This window comes from Mustelus asterias, chromosome 10, assembly GCF_964213995.1.
Source record: "Mustelus asterias chromosome 10, sMusAst1.hap1.1, whole genome shotgun sequence".
Classification (NCBI taxonomy): Eukaryota; Metazoa; Chordata; class Chondrichthyes; order Carcharhiniformes; family Triakidae; genus Mustelus; species Mustelus asterias.
In genome coordinates this window covers 91,598,245-91,617,975 of record NC_135810.1, presented here as the reverse complement: position 1 = coordinate 91,617,975, position 19,731 = coordinate 91,598,245, and the positions used below count along the sequence as shown (strand labels likewise).

The 19,731-nt window shown below is 41.7% G+C and overlaps 1 protein-coding gene across 2 annotated transcripts in view; it reads left to right on the top strand.

The window, feature by feature from the left end:
* The window catches only part of flt1 (fms related receptor tyrosine kinase 1), a 211,922-nt gene that overhangs the window by 173,764 nt on the left and 18,427 nt on the right, over window positions 1–19,731 (top strand). For both annotated transcript variants that reach the window (XM_078222195.1, XM_078222196.1), the window contains exons 23-28: window positions 1,599–1,721; window positions 1,822–1,933; window positions 3,855–3,954; window positions 11,372–11,477; window positions 13,257–13,396; window positions 16,282–16,366. In XM_078222195.1, the coding sequence (XP_078078321.1) occupies window positions 1,599–1,721; window positions 1,822–1,933; window positions 3,855–3,954; window positions 11,372–11,477; window positions 13,257–13,396; window positions 16,282–16,366 (666 nt within the window). The remainder of the gene's footprint in view (window positions 1–1,598; window positions 1,722–1,821; window positions 1,934–3,854; window positions 3,955–11,371; window positions 11,478–13,256; window positions 13,397–16,281; window positions 16,367–19,731) is intronic.

Sequence of the window (19,731 nt, the reverse complement as noted above, 5' to 3'; positions counted from 1 at the left end):
CTGGCACAAGATTTTTTAAAATTCATTTACGGGATGTGGGCATTACTGGAATATTTATTGCCCATTTCAGGGGCATTTAAGAGTCAACCACATTGTTATGGATCTGGAATCACATCAAGCCAGACCTGGTAAAGACAGTAAATTTCCTTATCTAAAGGGTATTAGTGAATCAGGGTTTGTACAACAATCAACAATGGTTTCATGACAACTGTTAGACTTTTAATTCCAGATTTTTATTGGATTCAAATTTCACCATCTGCCCTGGTGAGTCTCTGGATTACTAGTCCAGTGACAATATCACTTTGTCACTTCCTCCTTCTTAAGTGCTATCTGCCATTTATCAGCCTTAACTTGAATGTTGTCCAGATCTTGCTGCATACTTGCATAGACTACTTTAGTACCTGAGGAGTTGTGATTGGTACTGAATACAGTGGCACTAACTGCCACAGTGAGCAAATCTATTTTCTACAGCATAACTGAGATGATAAAGTATAAATTACAAAATTTAAGGGATTCCTTTCACTAACCAAACCTGCCTTTTATGATTAATCAGTTAGTTGACAAAAATGTATATTAATTTTAAAAACGCTGTCATGAGAATATACATTTTCATAGGCTACAAGTTATTGAGAATATGAACATTAATAGCAGCCTACAGTATGTTAATCACCTCAATTTATAAGAACTGTATCAGTTAATCAACATGGTACTATTTTAACAGAACTATAAAATTAAAAACAGAAAAGTTGCAAATATACATTGAAAAAAAATCCAATGAAAATCTCAGATGGAACAATACTGATCATTTATGTTTACAGCATTTATAACTCTCACTACTGAAATCTTACTATAGTTAAAACAGAGGAATAATTTATTACCATGTGCCTACACTCTGTCATTCGGAACAAATCAGTAAATGTAGCTTTTTCCCTCTCTAATTTTGTTGGTACAGTTAAATCAAGAAATTAATAGCTTGTGGAGTGAATGTCATGTTCCATTCAGTATCTGCTGTATCATCTTGTGTCCATCGATTAACATTGTGTGTGTGTGTGTGTGTGTGTGGAAGATCCTGGGCTTTGTTCTGAAACACTATGAAAATGCAATGGAAAGACCACAGTGCAAATTTTTGCATTTGTTTTCTTACCTGTTGTCCTTTTGTCAATTTGGAACGTTTATGTAAACCCAAGCTGAAACGCTTGTTTCAACCATTTAGATGCAGTGTGTGTGGCTGGACGTGTGACGTCCAGCTCTTCCTCACACCCAGACCTGCGCTGAATGATTATTACATTTAATGACTTGCTTTCAAGCTGCGATTTCTGAAAACAAATACATTTCTTACGCATGTTCTAAGGAACTCATGATGTGGAGATGCCGGCATTGTTGTTAAACTGGTGTTAACCTGGTGTTGTTAAACTTCTTACTAAGGAACTCAAGCAGACTTCCTACATATTTCCCCAGGAAAAAAGTTAAATTATTATTTTTTTACACCGTTAAGGAAGAGGTTTTACTAAAAAAGCTTCAGTATAAATAATGATGTCAGGAAATTCGTGGCAAAGATTGAGGAAATGAGTTTTAAGAGTGCAACTCTTTTATTACAGTGCATCCATCGAGATCTGGCAGCAAGAAACGTCCTTTTATCTGAGAACAATGTAGTTAAGATCTGTGATTTTGGACTTGCACGAGATATTTATAAAGATCCTGATTATGTACGAAAGGGAGATGTAAGTTCATTTAATTACATTGTTTGTAACTTGAGAATTAAAAATGAACTTAAATAATGAGCCAGTCATGTGAATAACTGTTGTTGATCACTATTTGTAGGCAAGACTCCCACTCAAATGGATGGCCCCCGAATCCATATTTGACAAAATTTACAATACTCAAAGTGATGTCTGGTCTTATGGAGTTTTGCTGTGGGAAATATTTTCCTTAGGTATGTCGTAATAATTACATCTATCACTGACATTGAAATACAGGATACTTCAGGGCTGCACATGTTTGATTGACATACAGGGATATACGATAGTACAAGTGATACTAATATTAAAGTAAAATCAGACTTGTGAAGATGATAGAATATAAATATCGGCAAAAAGGTTGGATTGTAATTCCTGAGCCAGAATACCCACATTGCGATGATTCCCGGGTTCTGACACTGCACTGGAAACATGTGTGTGAGAGATTTTGATGCACTAAGTGCTTAACTGGCCAGGAATCGCATTTGCTATCCAATTAGCGATGGCGAAAGCAAGAAGGAAGTAGGGACAAGCCAGTTTTCTGGGCGAGTGGCAGCCATTATTAAGGTTAACATCATTCACAAGATGGGAGCAGAGGGCAGTGGGTAAGGAGAGTATCCATGGCATAAATATGCAGTAAGTCCATAAAATTCCCCAGAGGGAAAAGACAGATTAACACCTCGGATGCAGATGTAGTAGTTTGAATAGTAACAAATCAATTTATAAAATACCTTTAAGGTGGAAAAACTTCCAAAACAGAGCCATGGGGAAAATTACTAAACCAAAGAAGGAGAGGGCCATAAAAGGGGCCTGTTCTTCAAATGTTTGCCAGTGCTTTCTTTTTACAGATGCTAGTAGCATGTTACTAGAATTTTCTAATTTTAATTTGATCTATATTGAACGCACAACTCATCATAAAATCCATCTGTTAAAAATTTCAGGTGAATCAGAATTGATGATGCTAAGGGAATATGATCAAAATAGCTTTTTGATTAATTTAATCCCAGACCAAAGTACGTTCCACATCCCAGAACCATACCTGTTATGTCATTTACAAATTTTGCTAGTTGCAAAAATTATGGCAACCAATCACATTCTATCAATAACATTTCCATGCACACAATCATTATGTCAATTCCATGTATTCTGTTTTTTATTTGAACTTGATGGTGTTGATAAGTCTTGCAGCACATTCCAACAGCAAGTTGGTTTGGAATGTGCAAAGACCCAACAACTAGGACAGAAGCTAAATATGCCAGATCGCAGGTTGCACCTCTCATTTTCCTACAGTCTTGTTTAGGACAGAATGCCTATCTACCTTTGATGTGGCCTCCTTCAGCGGAGCCTGAAGGATGGGAACTCCCATTCCTAGGAATGCCTCAGCCCTGCTGGGTGTCCACTAACCACCTTCTGACCAGGGGAAAATAGCCCAACTGGTGGTTCAGGCCTGGCTGCTAGCATGCACCACTGAAGAACACAACCACTGTAGGAGAGGAAGTGGCCCCATCATGGCTGTTGACCACCTTTAAGATCTCAAGGTTTCAATATTTCAGGGATTGCCCAATACTGACTCTTCTAATTTACCTGAGATTAACCTGAAGGGTATGGGGTCATGACAAAAATATTGGAATAAGAAATGTTTCCTTGAGCCCACATAATCTTTGGAAAAGATTGCTCGTGAGTTGATCCCAGCAATTAGGTGTTCAACTATTATGTCCCTGTTTGAACCATGAACAAAATGGACAACGCAAGAGGACTTTGGGTAGTACATATCTACACCCAGCCATGAGAAAGCATTATTTGTCATTTTCTATATTGGATCCTTGAAATTCAGTAATATCATTACAATGATCATTACACTAAACATCTGCACATTTTCTTGACGAGTGATAATGGTGAGGAGAAATGTTGATATTTGTGGCACCCCGCCCACTAATTTAACTGAAAATCCATTTCCAGAAATTGTTTGATCTGACACTCAAAAAAAACATTCAGCCCAAAGGTAATTGTGGCAAACAGATCTCAACTCAACACTGTATTCATAGGGAAAGTGACATAATTAAATGTTACCCCTGAATCTATACTTAAAATATGGATTTATCTGCATGTTGGATTCAGGAGCATCACCATACCCGGGAGTTCAGATTGATGAGGAATTTTGCCGAAGGTTAAAAGAGGGCACAAGGATGCGAGCTCCTGAATATTCAACTCCAGAAATGTAAGTTGACTGATAGAACAGAGTACAAAAGACCAAGACCCATCTCACATTCTGAGCATTGCATAATAAAAACTCTGATTCAGAATAGAACTTCAACCTTTCCTACTCACTGTAGTTTATCTGAATTAGTGACTCAAGAGGCCTTAAACTGAATGGTTCCAATGAATTAACAATTGGCTAAGGTAGAGATAAGACAGTTAATTTACTGTTTGAGCACACATTATACATGTGTATATGTGCAAGTAATGTTAGAGTCCTGGATCAGAACCCAAAATTACATTAGGAACACAGATTAGATCCCAACACTTTTTCTATTTTGGCATAAATGTGAGGATAGATTTTTCATTCCAGGAGTAAATCCACTAACAAATTAGTTTATAGTAAAACAACCTTTATTTAATAACACAGTTTAAATATAACCCTAACAAATGAATCAACTAACAGTTGAACAATATTTAAAAATTAAAGGAAACCACCTTAATTTCTAACTTACATCTATTTTAGTTCCAAATAAGCAACATTTCTCTTACAGACTCAAAAGCCATGTTAAATACAGTTAGCAACCACAAATATACTTGCTATAATAAGTGTAGAAAGTCTTGAGGCTTTCAGAGAGAGGGAATGAGTTTCAGCAGCTTGCAGAAAACCTCTGTCTTCGAGCAATTCCCAACCAGAACGGAAAAGCGGTTTCCCTGCTACAGACCTCGCTCCTTCCATTAACCACATCATCACATGACCCTGCATACCTAAACCCATCTTCCATTCCTTTAATCAAAACATCAGGGAGAACCTCTATCTATAAATAAAAACCCAGCAGCTCTATCCTAAGTAAACACTGCATGGCTAAAATTAGTAATTATTCTGCTCTCCCAGCATCTGAGGTAAATGTTTTCCAGACACATTGGGCCCTGTTTTACCATTTTCATTCTAAGTGCTGGGCGGACTTGAAACTGGGAGTGTTTCAGATCTGAATTTTAGACCCGTTCTGAGGCGCCCTCCTATGCACTCTGCCTGAAAAAATAGCAGCGATTCTGAATCGCACTGCAGAAGCATGTGGGTGGGGCTTTATGCACCCGAAGCCCTGCGGCTCCGATAGGCACTTCCAACTGCGCATGTGCAGTAAAACAAAATAGAAAAATGCTCCCCTGCCACATCGCTCCCAAACCAGATAATGCCTCCCCCTGGCTCCGACAGACATTGCCCCACCTTCACAACATAACTGACCGCCTTATCCCCCCCCACCCCACCGCTACCCAGACCGATCGCAGCCCCCTGCCCCCATTCCCGCCCACCGATCACACGCAGAATGGCAGCAGACCTCCCCTCCCCCCCCCCCCACTGATCGCATGCAGAGTGGCAGCAGACCCCCCATTCCCCCCCCCCCCAATTACACGCAGAGTGGCAGTGGACACCCCCTGCCCTGCCCCCCACCCGCCCGCGGGCCATCTGACCCACCTTCCTCCCCCCCCCGACCAGAGAGCCATCTGACCCACCTCCCTCCCCCCCACCAGAGAGCCATCTGACCCACGTCCCTCCCCCCCCCCCCCCCCCCCCCACCAGAGAGCCATCTGACCCACCTCTCTCCCCCGCCCCCTCCCTACCGATCTGTGTCAGAGAGCCACTGGAAGCTCTGAACTTACCTCAGATGCTGGAGCGCCTGAATCGTATCTTTGTGGACCATGTTGACGAGAGTTGACTAGGATCAAGGAACTAATTGATGGGGGGGAGGATGCAGGGGTAAGGGGAATTACAAAATTAATGGTAGAGGAGAGGGTGCAAGTGAATGAAGGCGGTAATTTAGATAAGGGAGTAGAGGGAGAGGGTGTTCGCGACTCATCAAAGCGGGTCCAGATAAAAGCTGGAATAAGGACACTTTGCCTGAATGCACGAAGCATTCGGAACAAGGTAAATGAGTTGATGGTGCAAATCAGCACAAGTGGGTACGATCTAGTGGCCATTACAGAAACGTGGCTGAAAGGTGACCAGGACTGGGAGATGAATATCCAGGGGTATCAGGCGTTTAGGAAGAATAGACAGGAAGGAAAAGGTGGTGGGGTCGCGCTATTAATAAGAGATAATATCAGGGTAGTACTGAGGGATGACATAGGCTCTGAGGAACAAAACGTGGAATCATTATGGGTAGAGATGAGGAATAGTAGAGGGAGAAAGACACTAGTAGGTGTGGTATATAGGCCCCCAAATAATAATGTTGAGGTAGGGAGGGCTATAAACAAGCAGATAAGGGATGCGTGTAAAAACGGAACGGTAATAATCATGGGGGACTTCAACATGCACATTGACTGGCAGACTCAAGTCGGTAAGGGTGGAATGGAGGAAGAGTTCTTAGAATGCTGTCGGGATAGTTTCCTTGAACAGCATGTTACGGAACCGACGAGGGAACGAGCTATTTTGGATCTGGTATTGTGTAACGAGGTAGGTAGAATTAAGGATCTTATTGTGAAGGACCCTCTTGGGTCTAGTGACCACAATATGGTCGAATTTCTGATTCAGATGGAAGAGGAGAAAGTTTGGTCCCAAACCAGTGTCCTCTGTTTGAACAGAGGGAAATATGATAGGATGAGGGATGAATTGGCTAAGGTAGACTGGGAGAGCAGGCTGGCAGGTAGGATAGCTGAGGAACAGTGGAGGATTTTTAAGGAGATCCTTTTCAGTTCTCAGCAAAAATATATTCCAGCAAAAAACAAGGATTGTAAGAAAAGGGAGAACCAGCCGTGGATAACGAAGGAAATAAAGGAGAGTATTAAAATAAAAACAGCTGCGTACAGAGTGGCCAAAAATAGTGAAGAAACAAGTGATTGGGAAAAATTTAAGAAACAACAAAGAGAGACTAAGAAAGCGATAAAGAAAGGAAGGATAGACTATGAAGCTAGGCTAGCAATTAATATAAAAAATGATAGTAAAAGTTTTTATAAATATATAAAAAGGAATAGAGTGGCTAGAGTGAATGTTGGACCCTTGGAGGACGAGAGGGGGGAGTTAATAGTGGGAAATGAGGATATGGCTGAGTCTTTAAATAAGTTTTTTGTGTCGGTCTTCACGGTGGAGGACACAAATAGTTTGCCAAATATTAACGATAGAGGGTTGGCAGCAGGAGAAATACTTAATACAATTAATGTTACCAGAGAGGCAGTGCTGGGTAGACTAATGGGACTGAAGGTGGACAAGTCCCCGGGTCCGGATGGAATGCATCCCAGGGTATTGAAAGAAATGTCAGAGGTAATAGTGGATGCGTTAGTGATTATTTATCAAAACTCGTTGCATTCTGGGGTAGTGCCGGTTGATTGGAAAACGGCTAATGTTACGCCGCTGTTTAAAAAAGGAAGGAGACAAAAGGCGGGTAACTATAGGCCGGTCAGCTTAACGTCTGTAGTAGGGAAAATGCTGGAATCCATTATTAAAGAGGAGATAGCAGGGCATCTGGATAGAAATGGTTCGATCAATCAGACGCAGCATGGATTCATGAGGGGAAAGTCGTGCTTGACGAACATGTTGGATTTTTATGAAGATGTGACTAGGGCGTTTGATGGAGGAGAACCGGTGGATGCGGTGTTTTTGGATTTCCAAAAGGCGTTTGATAAGGTGCCCCATAAAAGGCTGCTGAAGAAGATTAGGGCACACGGAGTTGGGGGTAGTGTGTTAAAGTGGATTGGGGACTGGCTATCCGACAGGAAGCAAAGAGTCGGAATAAATGGGTGTTTTTCCTGTTGGAGGAAGGTAACTAGTGGCGTGCCGCAGGGATCGGTACTCGGGCCGCAACTACTTACCATTTATATAGATGATCTGGAGGAGGGGACGGAGTGTAGGGTAACGAAGTTTGCAGACGACACAAAGATAAGTGGAAAAGTGAATCGTGTGGAGGACGGAGAAGATCTGCAGAGAGATTTGGACAGGCTGAGTGAGTGGGCGAGGATATGGCAAATGGAGTATAACGTTGAGAAATGCGAGGTTATACACTTTGGAGGAAATAATAACAAATGGGATTACTATCTCAATGGAAACAAATTAAAACATGCTACCGTGCAAAGGGACCTGGGGGTCCTTGTGCATGAGACGCAAAAGCCCAGTCTGCAGGTACAACAGGTGATCAAGAAGGCAAATGGGATGTTGGCCTATATTGCGAGGGGGATAGAATATAAAAGCAGGGATGTCTTGATGCACCTGTACAGGGCATTGGTGAGGCCGCAGCTGGAATACTGTGTGCAGTATTGGTCCCCTTATATGAGGAAGGATATATTGGCATTGGAGGGAGTGCAGAGAAGGTTCACCAGGTTGATACCGGAGATGAGGGGTTTGGATTATGAGGAGAGGCTGAGGAGATTGGGTTTGTACTCGTTGGAGTTTAGAAGGATGAGGGGGGATCTTATGGAGACTTATAAGATAATGCGGGGGCTGGATAGGGTGGAGGCGGAGAGATTCTTTCCACTTAGTAAGGAAGTTAAAACTAGAGGACACAGCCTCAAAATAAAGGGGGGTCGGTTTAAGACAGAGTTGAGGAGGAACTTCTTCTCCCAGAGGGTGGTGAATCTCTGGAATTCTCTGCCCACTGAGGTGGTGGAGGCTACCTCGCTGAATATGTTTAAAGCGCGGATGGATGGATTCCTGATCGGTAAGGGAATTAAGGGTTATGGGGATCAGGCGGGTAAGTGGTACTGATCCACGTCAGATCAGCCATGATCTTATTGAATGGCGGGGCAGGCTCGAGGGGCTAGATGGCCTACTCCTGCTCCTATTTCTTATGTTCTTATGTCTGTTTCGTGCTGAATCTAGACGTGCGAACATGGTGGTAAAGGGGGAAGTGCCAGTAAGTTTGGGCGTGCAGCCATTAAGTCAATTTAAATGCATGCAAATGCATTTAAATTGATGTCATGCCTGTTTCGGGCGTGGTCCCAACGGCCATTTTCGGCCATTGGTAAGGGGGGATGGGTGCTGAGACGGTCACGGATCACGCTACTCACCTCATGCCCAACTTTACCAAGTTTGTGCGCCTGAAAACGGGCGCAACTTGATGGCAAAATCGGGCCCACTGACTGCCTGCAGAATAGAGCTGAATCTGTAAACAGTCCCCTTAAACATATATAGAGCGATAACGCACTATCATCACAGTGATGTAACACTAATAAAAATAATCTTGATTGTAATGTGGTTTCACAGCACTGAAAAAGGAAATTATTGGTTAACAATAATGTTCGGTATCTATTTGCAAAATGAGTTAACAGCAAGATGAATTTCTTCCACAGTTTCAAAAATTGGCATTATTTCATTAAAACACTGTTGTTATATGGGGTGATTTGATAGTCATGTCTCTAATTATGAATGGTTGCGCCAGTGAAGATAATTTCCACTACTTGTGTGTTCACTGTGCCTCAGTTGATAGCATTTGAGCCTCCGAATAAGGAAGTTATGGATTTGCGTTCCACACCAGAACTGGAGCACAATAATTTTGACTGACATTCCAGTGCAGTACTGAGGAAGTCTGCACTATCACCTGCCATCTTCTGAATGAGATGTTAAACTGAGGCCCTGTTTGTCCTAAAAAGTGGACATAAAAGATCCCATGGTGCTCTTACGAAGAAGAGCAGGGGAATTATCCATGGTTTGCTGGCCAATATTTGTCCCTCAATTAGCACATCAATAGATTATCAGGTCATTGCTATTTTTTCTGGGAGTTTCATGTGCACGAATTAGTTGCCATATTTCCTACATCATGGTTACTTGATTGGCTGCAAAATGCGTTGGAAACCTGATGTAGGTGAAAGGTGTTTTTTAATTAATGCAATTCTTTTTAAAAATCTATGTAGAATGAGGATACATAGATATAAAATTAAGTACAAGACAGCCATGGCTGAGAACAGCAGAAACTGTCTTACACAGAATAATGTGGTGTCTACTGAAGTTAACAGTTGAACTAAAGCCTGTAGTGAGAATTTTATCCCTGCCTACCTAATGGAAACTGGGCAGATGGACAGTTCAGATTGCTCGGGAAATTTAGCTGTCAACATCCTGCTCTCTTCCCACAGTCTTTCATTTTAACCTGCTCTGTGAGAAGATGGGAAGGAAAGCTGCCAGGAAGTGGCAGGATCCTTCTTCAAAGAAGCAGATCAGACTCCATGGTGGTTTTCGGAGACTGACCGTCGTTTACTCAATGGCCTGAGTGGAGAAACCATTATGGCTTTTCTGAACTGAAGCAGCAGGTCACACAAGATCAGAAGCCTTCATTTCGGGGCACTTCTCAGTGCACATCACCCTAAATTCTGCTCAGTCTAACACTGACAGGCCATCTGGTGCTGGTTTAAAAAATAGCTTCTGATCATGTCGTTTCACTCGAAGTATTTGTTGACATTTTCCCAAAGGCTATTATTATATCATTATGACTGCTTGTCTCAGTTTCAAAAGTTACAATTATCTCAACAGGGGATTCTAAATTCTAATTCTAAGGAAGTTTGATTAGCACTTTAAGGACGATATTAAAGTGTGAGGTTTCTCGATGTGATGTCTCAATAGAAGTTAGTTTTCATTAAATAAATTTATGCTTGAAAATTTTAAAGCTTTGAATGGATTTTATGAATTGGGTTATTTTCACCATCAAATATAGGAGTGAGAGTTGTATTAGATTGTTAGACATTTTTTTTCATCTGCACACGGCTCCCGAGGCCTGCTTGATATGGATGCTGCATGAGCACTTATGGAAGTGGCATGGGGCGGTATGAGGGGCCTTGGCGGGTGGTGTATGGGAACTTGGCATTGAGTTGACTTAGAGGGTATGAGGGTAGGTGAAGAGGTGTGAGGGGTGAAGGCTAGAGGGTCAAAAGCTCCAAGAGGTATAAAGTCTTAGAGAACTGAGACAGGCCTTCTAACCAGCCCACCTTGGCACCTGCCTGGCCCCATGGCCACCTATGTTCTGCCTGAGGTAAGTTGGCCCAACTGTATCCCACACCTGCCACACCACCCTCTCTCGTGAAATTTCCTGACTCACACTGTCCACTTCGAAAGCCAAAATCCAGCCCGAAGTCAATTGAATAATTCAAAACTGCAAGATATTTATATCAGGGAAGGGATCTGAAGCATAGTTAGGTAAACGGAGTTAAGATATGGATTAACCATATGGATTCTAACTGAATAGCAAAACATGCTGAATGGCCAACTTGACTTCCTGTGTAGTGGTGTGTAGCAGATTTTCTCCAACATTTTAATAACATCAAAGTCTGGGGACACTAATTAATATTAAAAACTTCTTAAGATCAAATCTTTCTCCAGCAAATCAAAAGTGATCTGTAAAGAATCAACTGAATAGAATTACTTTGATTTCAGGACGTGGTGGGTTGCATCTAGAATTTATTTTACATTGTCACTAAAAATATAAATTAACATTTCTAATTATTTGTTGGGTCTATTCTAGTTATCAAACATTACTTGACTGCTGGCATGTTGATCCCAAAGGACGACCTACTTTCATTGAGCTTGTGGAAAGGCTTGGAGATTTATTGCAAGCAAATGCTCAACAGGTACTTGTCTTCTGCCAATGCACTGTATTTCTTTCACAATTACATATCATGTTAAAAAAAAATTAATTCAAATGTTCATTATTCAGTTTCAGATTCAAATTGTTATAAAAAAGTGATTTGCATGTCACTATTTTTGGTGATTTTAATTACAATAATTTTCTTGCAACTCAGGCTTATCCAGACAAGTGGATTATCTATATTTTGTGTAATATATATAATGTAGATGCCAGAAAAAATATATAATTTGAGGAAACATGTCTTTGATATAAAGTTACCATGTTTGAAAATCAGATATTTATGGATAATTTATGTTCAAAATCAACTGTTCCCACTTGTAAAATGATCAAGAATGAGAGGGCTCAGATTTAAAACAATTTTCAAAAGAAGCAGGTGTGATGTGAGAAAAAGCCTTTTCAGACATTGAGCAGGATTTTACGGCCTCACTTGGATGAAACCGGAAATTCCCACCCGAGGTCAACAGAGATTTCTGTTGTCGGACCCTCGCCTGCTCTGATTCCATGGCAGGCGAGGTGATTGAGTTCCGGCCAATGAGTGGTTGGGTCTGGAATGCAACGCCTGGAAGTGTGGTGGAGGCAGGTTCAATCAAGGCATTCAAGAGGGCATGAGATGATTATTTCAATAGAAATGGGGGAAAAGGTAGGGGAATGGCACTAAGCCAAGTTGCTTGTTTGCAGAGCTGGTACATACACAATAGGTCAATGGCCTCCTTCTGTGATTTGCATAACTCTTTCAATGTATCAGTTTTATTTCAGTGTGCAAATTTATGTTACAGCTTTGGGGCGGCACGGTAGCACAGTGGTTAGCACTGCTGCCTCACAGGGCCAGGGACCTAGGTTTGATTCCCGGTTTGGGTCACTGTGTGGAGTTTGCACATTCTCCCCGTGTCCACGTGGCTTTCCTCTGGGTGCTCTGGTTTCTCCCAACTTCTGAAAGAATGTGTTTAGGTGCGGACTGTGCGGACTGAACAGGTGCGGACTGTGACGGGAATTGCACAGTAACTTCATTGTCATGTTAATATAAGCCTTAATGGTGACTAATAAATAAATGAATAGGATTTGCATGCCAGACATGACAACCTCACTTACAATTGTTTCACATTTGTTTTGTGAAATTATAAGGAGCCCAATATTCTGTAACACTTAAAATAGCTTCTGATTCAACCTGTATTTACAATATAAAAACTGTTTAATACTTTTAAATTATTATGGTTCAAAGAATTGGATGATGTTATAAATAAGAACATTCCGCTCACCACTTCTGGGACTTGAGCATGAACCTAGCCAGGAATGATAAAACCCTCTTCCTTTGTAAGAGTCCCAGCTGAAGTGAATAGATGTGGTTGCAATCAAGATCCAAATGGTTGTAAGTTCACAGCACAAAATTACTATTAATTAACCACAGATTTGCCTTGCTCACTCAAATAATGGCTGAAAGGAGTTTTGGAAATGTCACATTGGTCCAATAAAGGGTATTTATTCTGAGGCAGGGATTACACAACATTGAGGGAATATTTCTCCTGCCATTTATAAAGAAATAATAAAGTTGGATGCAAAGAATGCATTTATGATCTTGCTTCATATAAGGATGGGAGGATATCTTGCATTTTTAGACAGCCCTAGTTTGAAGCCAACAGACTCTACTCCTGGCTAAGTTCAACATGTACCATTATTAGCAGCAAGGAGCAAAATCTTTCACTACTTTTAAATAGAAGCATTTTTGTTTTTGCATTTATAACAAAGGAAATGTTCTCATTTGTAGGATGGAAAGGACTACATCCCACTGAGTACCATGCTGGGAACAAATGGTTTCTGTTTTTCAGTCCCAACGTCACCAGATTCTTGCTTGAGAGAAGAAATGAAGAAGTCAAAATTCACTTCTGAACATACAGGAAGCATTGGGTAAGATGTGTTATCCTTCATCCGTAAAATTGTAAGTATTTACTGAAAGGGGGCTGAATTTATGGAAGCGTGTGGGAGCAGGCATGATGGGGGGGTGGGGTACGAGCTGGGAGAATCAGGTAGGAAGACCCGCAACTGATTCCCAACTTCGGGAAAATTGTCCCCACCCAGTTTAATTGGGAATGGGAAGAGCCAGCTATGGAAATCCTGCCCGCTGGCGGCAGAATGCCAATTAGGTCATAAGCAAACCACTTAAAGTCAATTATCCCATGCCCATCAGAATTTTGTGATGGCTCAGGGATTTAACAAAACTCACACGGGTCTCCCATGGCTCCCAAAGGCCACCTAACAAATGGTTTTGTCGGGAGATCTTTGTCACTGACAGGAATTCAGTGCCCAATAGAAGGAGTAATCAGTGGGAAGTTGGGGTGCCACTGACATTTACCCCTGTCCTTGCATCTGACCCTCTCCCTACACTGTTACTACCCCTACCTATATCGACACAATTGAAGTCACCCATTATAACTGCTATATAGTTCTTGCATCTTGCTGTAATCTGCATGTACAAGGGGTTCCCTAAAAGACAGAGAACATACACCACATCCATGAATGGATGTGGTGCATGTTCTCTGTCTTTTAGGAAACCCCTTCTAATCCCTGTTCTAGTCACAACAAACAGATTGTGAAAAAGGCAAATTATCCCAACCCCATGACTGCATTCCACCAATACTCGTCTGTCTCCAGGGCTCCAGTGTCTATTCTCTGGAGATGGATTTCCAACCCTCTGGGGACCTTAATTGCAGTGGGAGACTTGCGCTGGCCAGTTAAGTGCCTGAGTGCAACTTAAATAGTATTGGGCCACCCGCACAGTAGCATCACTGAAACCAAATTCTGCTCAAAGTCACCTTTACCAAAAAGATTAACAATGAAACTACTATTGTTGTAATTATTGAGATAGCTTACGAAGAGCGTTCTGCAAAATCACCCAATATGAGTTTAATTCTATGAGATTTACTGTAATTTTCTACATCGATTGCAAAATCTCTCAATAAATCTGAATTCTTAAACAATATCGAAGTCACTGGAAAAGGAAATTAAGCTGGCTGTGGATAGGGCTTCAGGTTTGCTGTCTCTTCGATTGTGCTACAATTAAGCCTAGTTTTCTAAAATTTATTAATGTCACAAGTAAGCTTACATTAACACTGCAGTGAAGTTACTATGAAAATCCTCTAGTCGCCACATTCGGGCACCTGTTCGGACACACTGAGGATGAATGTAGCATGGCCAATGCACCTAACCAGCACGTCTTTCGTACTGTGGGAGGAAACTGGAGCACCCGGAGGAAACCCAGGCAGACACGGGGAGAATGTGCAGACTCTGCACAGACAGTGACCCAAGGCTGGAATTGACCCCAAGTCCCTGGTGCTGTGAGGCAGCAGTGCTAACCACTGGGCCACCATGCTTCATCCTCAAAATATCTTAAAATCAGACAAATTCATTTCAACTGCATGCACAATTTTACTTGGTTTGCTACAGGATTTTAAAAACTTAACCTGAGCTAGCCTTCCTTCATCATTCATCAATTTAAAAGCTAACTCATTCTCTTTGGCCATCTTCCTCATGTCTTCATATAATTCAATCTAAGTGACTCTAGAGCAATCTAAGTGACTCAGTACTTACTACAAGTGAGGGGAAGATTTTAATAGAATGGCAGCTGCAGTGCATGGATAGCCTGAAGCTCTGAAGGAGACAAGGCCCAGCTGCTTTTAACTGACCAGTCTCACTTTAATATTCAAAATATGCCATCCATTTGGAGACAGCAAGTATGATGCGAAGGCTGCACCAAATTAATGTTGGTTTGGAGAGTGAGAGAAAGAGGCATGGCAGGGCCATGGATTCTTACTGAAGAACCAAAAATATTGCTTCCCTCAGCTTTGTCTGGACACTCTGCTGCTTCCTGCCAGAATTTCTGTGGCAGTTTTGACTGCAGGTGGGCAACCATCTGAGTCGTAAGAGTCACATTTAGTGCCAATGATGTCACAGGGCCCAGACTTGCCTCAGGAGATGTGGCTGACTTCAAAGTCAGTGGAGAAAAGATGTTGCAGGGTGGAAATGGTCCAGATTCAGGATCAATAAATGGACTAGGCCAATTTTAGCCTCTCCCATTCACTGTTCCTGTTGAGCGGGATGGGGTGTGGATGCAGTTTAAACCATGGTCTTGCTGTTTTTTAAGCTATATAGTTAGATGTATGGATTTACATTTGATTTGACTTGACAATTGCTACCAAACACTACAGTAGAATTTAGTCACTCTCAGAAGTATACAGCTTCTACACAAGTTTATGCTGTATGCAATTTTAGCCATTCTTCTTAGGTACCTGTACTGATGTCATTCAGTATTCTGCACAGAACATTAAAGAGCATTAAACAGAATCTAATGATATGATTTAAGTTTATTTATTAATGTCACAAGTAGGCTTACATTAACATTGCAATGAAGTTACTGTGAAAATCCCCTAGTCGCCACACTCGGGCGCCTGTTCGGGCACACCGAAAGAGAATTTAGCATGGCCAATGATCTAACCAGCACGTCTTTCTGTCTGTGGGAGGAAACCCACGCAGACACGGGGAGAGCGTGCAGACTCCGCACAGTGACCCAAGCCGGGAATCGAACCCGGGTCCCTGGCGCTGTGAGGCAGCAGTGCTAACCACTGTGCCACCGTGCTGCCCCCTTTTTTTTTAAAGTTTAAAATTTTGCTCACATTTAAATCATTTTCATGTTTCCATTATTGTAAACAGTTACGAACTAGGAGATGCATTTTGCCTCGACTTAAATTCTGACATGTGGCCTCATTTCAACATGTAACATATTCCTGTCCCTGCAGATATATTGACACTTGTATGAAGAATCAACCACAGAATTTAAAGACGTTTGAAGAGTTACCACTTGAGCTTACAACTTTAACAGATGTAAGTTTTCTTATGAATCGAGTTTGTCGAGCACTGTTTGATAGCTTTGGCTCTGTTTCAAAACTTGAGTTACAATACAGCTTTGCAGGCATCCTTCCCCACATTACAATGGATAGATGTTATCAACTGTGTTACAACAAACTTCACAAAATACTTTTGGTTTCCCGTTAAATCTTTGCCTCTGCCTTTTGAATTTTTGAACACCTTAAGCTTTATGATAATGATGAAATACAGAGTAAGATATCTCAGGGAATGAGAGCCAGTACAGCCTCCCAACATTTTTGGATTCTTCCCATGCTTTGAAAGTTAATTTTAATCTAACAGGAAAGGATGGAACTCTTTCAGCTTAAACCCCAAGAGTTCTTCTGAAATAAATGATGCTTTCTTTTGTTCACTACTTGAGTCAAGTGTGACTAATCATGTTGGGGTAGATTTGATTTCCGTACTTATTCACAATAAGCATTATGACAAGTATTAAAAACAATTGATTCTTGGCAATAAGGTGTAAGTTTTCCTCTCAAAGATTAATCCACTTCAGTCAAAATTGTTGAGCAAATAGAGTCTGCAGTCAAAATTATCATAAGGTACAAAAATGAAAGATTTAAAATGACAGTGGGAAGGAACTGAGCCAGACATAACAATATCCCAGGATGGCAGGTTAATGACAGAGAAATGTTAATCAAAGGAGCTGCACACAGTGTGATAGAACAGGGAGGAAGGGGAGGGAAACAGCAACATATCTTTAGGCAACTTTTAATTTTCACCCGCTCCTCCCCACCCTTTCGTTAATATTGTTCAGTCTGGATAATAGTGCCTGAAGATTAAAATAGGAAAGAAAATGTAAGAAGGCCTTTATACAGATGCAATCTTTGAAATTTTTCATCATAATTGTGCCAGTTCATATTAAGTTCATTTTCTTTTTCTTTCATGGGGATGGTTTCTAATTCTCTGGTAAATAGCTTGTGGACAGGGTTCCTCCCCCCGCCACAATGGCATATTTTACAATGGAATTGTCAAGTCTCACTGATGTCAATAGTGTTCGACCCAGTGAACCTGTAGAGAGGTATTTGGGAACAATTGCAGGATTGTTACAAATAGATGTCTATCTTCACATTGAAAAATGATATTAAAATGCAGCAAATACTCAGCAAGTCAAGCAGCATCTGTGGAGAGAACCGAATTAATGGCCGGAATTCTCTGACCTCGCCTGCAGCTGCGATTTTCCAGTCCCACTGCAATGAGCAGAGATTTGGCTGAACGCCAGATTTTCCGTTCTCACTGGCAGGGCCAATGGGGCGTGGGAGACCAGAGAAATCCGGCCAACATTTTGGGTTGATGATGACCCTTCCTCAGAACTGAGGAACTAGAAATGAGTGGCATGGACAGAGTGGATAGTCAGATGCTCTTTCCTAGGACAGAAAAGTTAGGAAGAAGGGGACATAGGTTTAAGGTGTATGGGGAAAAGGTTAGAGGAGATGTGCGAGGCAAGTCTTTTACACAGAGAATGGTGAATGTCTGGAATGTGCTGTCTGGGATGGTAGTGGGAGCAGGTACAATAGTAGCATTTAAGGAGCATCTAGATGAATACATGAATAGGATGGGAATGGAAGGGTACAGACTCCATAAATGCATTCGGTTTTAGTTTAGGCAGACTTCATGATTGGCGCAGGCTTGGAGGGCCAAAGGGCCTGTTCCTGTGCTGTACTGTTCTTTGTTCTTTGTAATTGATTTTCTCACATCGCACTTCCTCTAAGGACTGTATTCCATACTCCCAGTTCCTCCATCTCCATTGCATCTGTTCAGATGATGAAACCTTCCTTTTTCCTTAGTGGAGGATTCAGCCCATCAAGGTTGACAGGGTCTCTGCCAGTCTATTTCACACCCTTCCACTCTCACCCCTTCCCCTCCCTCCCAGGGTCATGATAGGGTTCCCCAGTCCAGTTGAGTGATGTCGAGGAACCAGATGAGGTTTTCTCCTGATGATTTTTTGCAAATTCATTTTCACTACACCAATATATTTTTATTTGTTACCTCAAAAGCTAACTTAAACACTCAGGTATCAAGTTTACCCAAGGATGTCTAAGAAATTAAAGCATACAGGCAGAGAAAAATCGAAAGTAAGGGACATTCCTGCCGTGACCGCTTCAGTTAAAATGGCGACCAGCTGCTCTACATCTTTGACAATTGACTTTCTGAGTGAAATTCTTGTCACTGAGCCTGACAAATCCCGATGAAGTTTGGTTCTGGAATTGAGAAGTTCATTGGATGGATCCATATCGATCCATCAACGACACCAGTTGTCTAGCTGTGGATTCTCATACCAACACCCTTACCGACATTGAGACAGCCCTCTTGGGCCACAGCAACAGGATCTGTACACGAAAGTCCAAGCTGACTGCGGTGATTAAAGAGAGCATGTCACTGCGGGTTAAAGTTGATGACTTGTAAAACCAGTCAAGATGACAAAACTTACGTATTGTTGGGCTACCAGGGAAGACAGAGGGCTGAGCCCCAACACAGTTCATGTCGGATTTAAGAGATAGTGGGTGAGGAGACTTTCCCCAAACTCCCTGAGCTAGGCAACGCCCACTGTATACTTTGATCAAAACCTCACCAGGGCAACCCTGCCTGAACCATTGTAGTACGGTTCCATCACTACAAGGAGAAGGAGCTCATTCTTTGATGGGCAAAGGAGCACCACCATGTCACTTAGCAAGACCCATCCAATCAGGTTTTACCAGGACATATCTGGCAAGGAGGTGAGCATCATTTAATAACATCAAATCTACGCTGTAGAAGAAAGGAATAAACTTCGGGATTTACCCTGTCTGTGTCCGCTAATACTTAATGGAGATCACCATGTCTTTGACACACGAGGCAGATTCTTTCCTTCAGCAGCAGCATACTTAATTCTTGGGAACTATTTGATACCTCAATGGATTCTATGGGAATCATGATGAGAAATTGTGCTTTTTTTCAAATACCTGGACTTTGTTGTTTACACTTGGGTCGCTAAAGACAGACCTGTTGAATGTGGATTTGTGGACCAGTTTCTCATCTCGGACTGTTTTCTGGCTATGGGGAACGCCGGACTTGTAGGATTTATATTTTCATGGCTATTTAACGCTGTGTATCTTTGTTCCTGTGAAGGATTTTGGACTGCTTCGTTCAGTTCTGGACAGAATATTAAACTACCCCAGATTAAATAGAAATGCATAACCTAGCGTAGCCTACCTAGTTTAATTACTGAGCTAACCAAGAGGATGGTAATTGGTTTGTATTGGTCATTTATAATGATCAAATCTAAGGGTATGTTCAACTCTTTGACTGCAATAGAGCTCTCGCAATGTGACTATAACAAGCAA